The sequence below is a fragment of the Opisthorchis viverrini genome (genome assembly GCF_000715545.1).
Source record: "Opisthorchis viverrini unplaced genomic scaffold opera_v5_445, whole genome shotgun sequence".
NCBI classification, from domain to species: Eukaryota; Metazoa; Platyhelminthes; class Trematoda; order Opisthorchiida; family Opisthorchiidae; genus Opisthorchis; species Opisthorchis viverrini.
The window spans coordinates 154,524-162,686 of NW_008752107.1; the positions used below are offsets into that span (position 1 = coordinate 154,524).

At 47.7% G+C, this 8,163-nt stretch overlaps 1 protein-coding gene across 1 annotated transcript in view; it reads right to left on the reverse strand.

The window, feature by feature from the left end:
- Positions 1 to 7,727, reverse strand: part of T265_11114 (hypothetical protein) — a gene marked incomplete at both ends in the record, with an annotated part of 62,317 nt that extends 54,590 nt beyond the window's left edge. The window contains 4 exons of the mRNA XM_009177680.1: positions 18 to 138; positions 4,261 to 4,804; positions 7,051 to 7,235; positions 7,326 to 7,727. Coding sequence (XP_009175944.1) covers positions 18 to 138; positions 4,261 to 4,804; positions 7,051 to 7,235; positions 7,326 to 7,727 — 1,252 coding nt within the window. The remainder of the gene's footprint in view (positions 1 to 17; positions 139 to 4,260; positions 4,805 to 7,050; positions 7,236 to 7,325) is intronic.
- Between the last annotated feature and the right edge of the window lie 436 nt (positions 7,728 to 8,163).

The following is an 8,163-nucleotide window of genomic DNA, read 5'->3' on the forward strand; positions in this document are numbered from 1 at the left end:
AAACGAACCGAACTCACACTGGTCCTTCGTATTCTCAAAGCGAAGTTCAGCTTGGCGACAGGAAGTTGTCAGTTCTTCTAGTTTCTCCTCTTTTGCTTTTCTATCCTCCTCAAATGCATCCTCTGCTTGTAAGAGACGCTTGGGTGGAAAGTAGAGGAAAGTAGAGTAGAAATCGAAGGCAGATATCAGGGAAAATACCCCTATTGTCAAACAGAAACAAATCACTTTACTATATACACTAATACACAAAACAGATGTTTTGGTGAAATGAAGCCTGGAGGGATACCGATGACCGGGGAGTCGATAGGTCGTCAGACCTACGGTGGGGCATCCGTGGACAGACTCTAACCCTTCGGTCAAAAGCTCGAAGATTGGCCGTTTACCCACAAAGGGTCCAATCCCTGGTGCTACCGTCAGATACCTAGTAGAAGAGCTTCTATGTGATTAAATAAGGATTCTTAAGAGGCCAACAGGTGACTAATAAAGGATTAGTGGTCTATAGAAGTATTCAGAGTTTCAGACCTGCATTAGAACATGCAAAAGACATGTCGACAACGTATGCCCAGCGGGAAATTTTACTGCTTCATTGCAAAAGAGCGTCTGATCTAAACGGTCTGAGTCCTGCACTCTTCGAAGTTGACCAGTCCCTCGTTGATAACCGGAAGAATGTACTCCGAAATATCTGGTGTGAAGACAGAATGGAGAACCCTAACGACGATTTCCACATCCGAATTGGCACGATACCATCGTTCGGCACCATTCTAGTGACCACAGTTTCCACAGTGCTCCGATATTATCCTACACAAATTGATCTACCATCGAGAGAGTCGGGTTGGTGAGAATCAAGCTGGGTTTTACCCCGACCTGAGTTGTATTGATCGTTTCTTCACAAGTGTTGGACAAGTGTTGGAACTGGGTCACTCCTTCTGACCCCCAGCGATGGCTACTTTTCTCGACCTGAAAGCTGTTCTTGTCTCTGTTGATCGTCAAAAATTATAGCAGCATTTGGCGATGAATCATGTACTTCCCTCGTTTGTAAAACTTTATACACTTGCTTCCCTGGAAGCGTACGTTCCTACGGCAAACTCTCCTGAGCTCACCATATCCAGTGGTGTTAGCCTAGGATACCCTCAGTCACCGTTTTTCCGTAACTTATAGTCGTTGCGCCCTTTAGTTTTTTACCTGCTTCCAATACCCGGGGGATCGAAATAGTTCTGGGTCATTCGTTCACGAAAACCGAGTACTCCGACGACATTGCTCTCCGTGGATCAAGCGCTGTACAAACGCAGTTCACTTTAGTCATTTCGGATTCTCAGCTCACCAACCGTGCATCGAGGTGCAGTTATCCCGAATACTACAGCTTCGTTCGCTGAGAAGGAGGAAAACGGAATGAGATCCATGCGTCCGATCCGATAACCCAATCTAAGCACTGACGTCGAATAGTCCTGCTTGCCCGGTATGGCAAGCAGTGTGAGCTACGCAGTGAGGGAGATAGCTTTGATTCAAGAACGTCGTTGGCTGTGGTACAGCAAAATCTATCAGGGTCACTAAACACTGACTTGTCTTGCGCCGGGGTTGCTATCCGGGGAAACGGTAGTTACCAGCGCGACTGAGTGGAACAGCAAGAGCTTTTATGCTTTGTTTTCAGGTCATGCACTGACCACCACGCGGTTGCCTCCATCCAACACAAGGCTGGGAGAAGGGCCCAGAAAGTGCTACACTAATGGAGTCAAAGGGAGACCCGAGATCTAGAGAGTTTGCCACTGGTAGTCATCGGAAGGAGCACCGGTCGCAAAGTGAAGATATCGTGCAGGCGATTCCAGCTAGGAGTAAACCCGGTATGATCCTCACGAATCTCACTCTCCCATTGATGGGTAAACTTACGTAAAATATCGAATCAACTTAATTTATCAGATAAAAACCGTGTACCATAGGCACACTGGTTCCAGCTGCTACGGCTTCGACCACCGGAAAACGGGAGTATGGGACATACAACCAAGCCTTGGAGGCGAAGGCATGTTCAGTTTGTTCGGAAATCGGGTAGCTACGCATTGAAGGCAGTAGTTTTGATGGACGAGTACCAGTGACTGCGCGATTGGGCCATCTTCGCCAGTGTCATCAACCACTGGTGATTTTAGTCTTGGGGTCCCTATCCAGGGAGGCGGCAGTTGACCGCCCGACTAAGTTTACTGGTTATTGTCTTCTTACTTCGTTGCCAGGTCATACACTGCCCACCTCTCGGTCGCTTCCACACAGTACAGGGCTAGGCGAAAGGAGCTCTGTGAGGCAGGCGGTCTTCTGGCATACGGAGTACATGTCCTTACCAGCGTAACCTATGAAGCGTGAGTAATTCATCTATCGCGGGAGAGTTCCTTCTTCCTAAGACCATCTGACGTACCTCAGCATTACCAATCCGACGCTCTCACCAGACCCGATCAATGCTGCTGAGACACCGATGATCAAACACTGACATTTTCCTCATGTCATCTGCGCTTGGGAGCCACGTCTTTGTGCACTTGTGACTCCCCAGTGTAGATAATAGGGTTCATATTTTTTTTCGCATTCATTACGTCGGTCGCTGAAATGTGCTCCGCCTTTCGAATATATTGCGGGTCCCAACTGTTCAGTTGTCCCGATTCACATTAACGACCACCACCGCAGTGTAAACTCTTCCTTGACAGACAAACTGACATCACGTCGGCGCCATAGACATCGGAGGTTGACAAAAGCTGTCCTGGTTTTTCCGATTCTAGAAGTGATCTCATCTCCAAACAGCCCACCAGAACTTATACAGCTGCGCAGGTAAACAAATTTATCTACCAAATCGATTGGCTCGCCCACAAGCGTGAGGCGTTGGTTTGATTCCACGAAGTCTTGTAGCAGCATTTTACAGTTTGCAGGTGCGAAGCGCATGCCAAACCGTGTGGCAGTTATTTAGGTCACTTAAAATCGTTTGCATTTGGGAAGGAGCGCGGGGTGTAAACTATCCGTGCCAGGTGCCCTGTCGCGCTTCATAATCGAAATCTCACGCTGGATTTCGTCAGCAACTTTAGCAGTCTGGCAATCAAAAGTGTCCGTTCCAAATTTCTATTCCTCATGAGGGCACTGTGTGTGAACTCCTGTCGGCGCGTACGAGTATGCGAGAAGCTCTCGCCTGAGATCGCCAGGTCTACTGGTGTAATATAAGGCTGTCCTCTTTCTCCTTTCCTCTTCAACTTTGTTATTGATATGTTGCTTGAAATTTGTCTGCCTGCCTCTGAAACCTTGGGAGTCGAAATGCTCCCGGGACGTTCCCTCAGAGACATTGAGCATGCAGACGATATTGCTCTTCTTGGTTCAGATCCTTCCAAAAATGCAAACGACTTTAAGTAACCTAAATAACTCTGCCACACCGTTTGACATGCGTTTCGCACCTGCAAACTGTAAACTGCTGCTACAAGACTTCGTGGAATCAAACCAACGCCTCACGCTTGTGGGCGAGCCAATCGATTTGGCAGATAAATTTGTTTACCTGCGCAGCTGTATAAGTTCTGGTGGGCTGTTTGGAGATGAGATCACTTCTAGAATCGGAAAAACCAGGACAGCTTTTGTCAACCTCCGATGTCTATGGCGCCGACGTGATGTCAGTTTGTCTGTCAAGGAAGAGTTTACACTGCGGTGGTGGTCGTTAATGTGAATCGGGACAACTGAACAGTTGGGACCCGCAATATATTCGAAAGGCGGAGCACATTTCAGCGACCGACGTAATGAATGCGAAAAAAAATATGAACCCTATTATCTACACTGGGGAGTCACAAGTGCACACTGCTCTTCACACGACTCTGAACGGACAGTCCAGACGACCAAGATAAATGTTGTAGGCTTTTATGCTGATCTTTATGCGAAACCAATATACCCAGTTATTAGGAATTTCTCACTGTATAACCTCAAGATTACTCTGACCAGAAGATTGAAACCCTTCATTCAACAACGTGGCTCTATGAGTCAATCGTACACCAAAAGAATAGGAAAAATGCATGAACTGGTGCACCTGCACCCTCAAGGAGGAGAATACAGGTATAAAGGCGTAGAATAACATCAACGCATGCAAACTCAAGGTCCGTAGGGTGGACAAAAAGGCAAGTGTCAGGGACAACACACTGTGGACATGAAGGGGCAATGCAACCAGCCGTGGTCACCATGTACGTTGCACGGAGGTCTTAAGCAATTTACCGCAAGCGAAAAGAAGTATGAACACAAAGATCATGTACAAATGCATACCAATTCAGACTGTTTTCGTCTGTGCGTCTCACGTTCCAGTTTTTCTTTGAGAAAGTCACATTGTTCACGTAACTGATCAACCTCCGCATGATACGCTGCCTGATCTTTGTGCAATTCGTCCAAGTTTTCCAAAACTCCGATGACTAACGGCATTAGTCGTTCCACAACCGGCAGTCCATAGGCCTCTATCATGGCCTCAAATTCGGAATAGATCACAGATGCAATTCTTTGTACGTATTCAGACATGACTGGACCAGAATTTGGCGACGTGCGGCTGGAATCAACGTTCAAATCCAACTGTCCAGGATGTGATTCAGAAAGGTAAAAGTCACTAAGACTGCTAGTGGATTCATCATCCAGCTTGTTTTCGGAATCCCGGGTTGTATGCACCGCTCCAGTTGTCTTTGGAGATTGTGACGGAGCAGACAAACCACCACAGACATTTTCAGTAACGATGGGGGACGACGAAGTTTTACTGGATGAGGTTAAACCACCTTCATCAGGGCCGCTACACTTGTTCACACTGTCACTTGGCATGGTAAAACTGTAAGAGCTGGAATGTAATATACATACTCATCACCACTTGCATCATGCACAGTGACAGACACTTAATTGTAATATAATCACTACCTTACTTTGCGGAGACTACTTGCCGTGATATGAGGAGTCTGCCTCACATGCCCTATACCACAGCTACCCATAACTGGCAGTGAAGGGCCAGATTCACAAAGACAGGCATCCGATTCCCATTCTTGTGAAGTAAAGAACATGCTCTATTAAGACCAAACCAATACATGTTCGATTTAACGATGCCGACGAAAGCAATTACCCTCCATCCCGGGTAGTAGTTCCATCGTTCGCAACTTAAAAAACAGTTCAAGTTTGCAGAGCTCCATTTAATTTTGGACAAGGTGGTGCACATTCGTGTGCCACACGTCTGAACTTAGCTGGACATCACAGTAGCTCACCAGTGCGGTTCCTGTGTTACACATCAAATTGTCATATAAAGTGGCGGGCCGAATAAATCGGAGCAAAGTTAAGCTGGTCGCAATCAGCACGCAGGTGAACCTCAGCGAGATACTAACATCAACGGATGTACTGCCCTGAAAGCTATTTTAGATTGAGTATCGTCGGAGTATACCCATTTTCCAAAGTTTTGTTCGGTCTTGTCATGCACGGAATAATGGGGCGAATTCCGGAGGGTACTCAAAATCCCAATATTTCATCGTTACCGGTGGGAACCTTACTTATCGGGAACATGCAGATGTCTCCCTAGTACTTAAAGACAAAGCATAAGCGCCATTGGATAAACTAACCAGTGATACCATCCTTCGCCACTTGACTTACAACCACGGTGTACAAATTTGTACTGCAAAACTCGCAACCTCCAAACATGCCCTTTGTAATTCGGGAAGTATCAGAACTACGACGAGGGCTATGCTATTGTACAGCTACGAAGCGGCCTCTGAGGGTCAAATGGTTTAGGGCATTTGAGACTTTCGACCAATAATGCCTTTAGTATCAGATGGTGTCGACGAATTCGAAACCAAGTAATTAGAAAACGAGCGTACAGTCGTGCATCGGAAACCACTCAGCATGATGAACTAATGCGGCTCGGTCGTGTTTTACGCTTGTCGAAATACCATCTCCCGAGATGTTTTGTTTTCCGTGTCTCCTGCAAGATGGCTCATGCAGTGAGATGCACGTATGATTTGGCAGAGGGAAGCAAGAGATTACGAATGGTTTCTTGGGATAACGCGCCTTCCCGGAGAGGTCCCCGTTACCTCCGAGCTCTGCACTTGGCTCGTGTCGCTGGAGAAACTGGCGGCTCATCGACCGCAATGGAGTTCGTACAGCTAGCTTCATTACAGATTATCAGAATTAGTGTTTGGAGGTGTAGGCTTCTCAGAGCGCTTGAAATAAGCCAGTATCAAATTCCTTCCTCACCCGGCCCTTCTCCTTTCACTTCAAGGCTTCAGACGTAATTAAGTAAGCTTTATGGTTGTAAGTTAGTGGAACATCAACCTCAACGCTAGTGTTGCTGTCTCTCAAGATGATACACTTTGCAAAGCAGGCGGCGGAAACGTGGGTAGATGATTTCCACTGCGAACCGCATGAAACAACGGAGTACAGAGTGGACGCTGCGCACTGAGGGTAATCCTAATTCACTAGGGAGAAGAGGGCACATGAAAACCACTGTGCCTCAGCCTCGCAGTTTTATCGTCGAAAATGTACCCTTGCATTATGCTGCACAGGCTAACCGGTTCTGGTCGACGAGAACTGGTTTGTCTTTCGTTGAGGCGCTGGGTGCACTGATCACATCTTCGCCCTGACACAGTACCTAGAACGAAATCAGTATTCCCAACGAATAACAATGGCTCGGTCTTTGTCGGATGGCCACATGTGATCCTGTTGGTCGTCGGATACTATAAGGGTTACTGGTGTCAGAGAGCGTTATTCTCAACTTTTCGTTCCTCATACAGGCGTTGTACAGTAACTCCGGTTGTCACGCAAATGCTTGCGGTAAGTGAACCCCGAGCTCACCATATCAAGAAGTTTGAGGCAAGTGTGCTGAAAAACGCTACTCAAAGTGCCCCCCAGGCACTCTTGAACATTACAGGTCAAACGATTCTGGTGCCGGTCGCCCAAAGTCAATGAATACCCTTGTCCGGAGGCCAGCCCTACTCAATAGCTGAACATCACACCATTCCGACGGATGCGTCATGTGCAGGCTACGGACCAAACGAGGGCATGCCCTAATTGGTCAGATTGCCAGCCAATCTGGATCACGGGTTCACGGATTGATACACAGGATCGAGGCTATTGTCCAAGTTTCCCGGGTCGATTGTGTTCTTGTCGTTCAGCGGCTGCCGTTCACCTGAAAAGCACAAGTGGAAAAATGGTGTTGCGCCGCTCTTTATGTTCTCAGCGCGGGGCAGTATGTTGCCAGCAGGAGAATTAGCATTAATAAATGTCTATCGGTGCTTTGAACTGGCTTCTATAGGGAGCGTAGACGACCGTGGGGGGAAGGTCATTCCACGCAGCTACTACCCGAAATGATAAACAATTTTGCCAAATGAAAGTGTGCGCTCGGAGCTTGAAAATCTTCTTCCCATGTCCCCGCTGTGTGTTTGTTGGATCAGCGGTGAAAACCTGTTGGCCAAGCTTTGTTCAAACAGAGCATCAGTACGAAGTGGGTCCCCTCGGAGGCGGCGATATTCCAGGACAAAGAGGTCAAGCACCGCAAGACGCGTTTCGTAGTCCACGGATTTGAGGCCGGCAATCATTTTCGTAGCAGCTCGCTGGGCACGCTCAATGATGGTGAGGTTCTTCGTGCATCCTGTGGAAACAACTTGGTTGGCGTATTCAGGGAGAGCTCCGACGTGGGCCTCATGGAGTATTTGGAAGTCCCGGCGGGTAGTACGAAGAAAGATGCGCCGAATCATCCGTAGAACGGTGAATGCCATTTAGGCCGATTTCTCATGGTGCAGTGATGAGGACTAGTATGAGGGGACCCAGATACCCAACTGCTTTTGGGCGTCTATCCTCATGGTGTTTTCTGGTCCTTTCTCACAGTGCATGTCAAATTCTCTCGCTGAGTCTCGATCAAGTGACATATGGGCACACTTTTCTTTATTCAAAAGAAGGTGCCAGTCCAACGACCACTGATTGGCAGCGTCTACATCCATTTGGAGGGCACTGGCATTGGAACTCCAGGATTTCAAGTCGTCCGCAATGAGTAGACATGGACTTGTAAGGCCGCTGACGTAGATCAGAAACAGCACCGGCCCCAGTAGGAAGTCTTGAGGAACTCCTATGGAAACCGGTGCTGGAGAAGGGTAGGTCAAGCCTGTTCTCACTGGGAATGATCTTTCTGGTATGAATGCCTTGATCCAGTGAAGA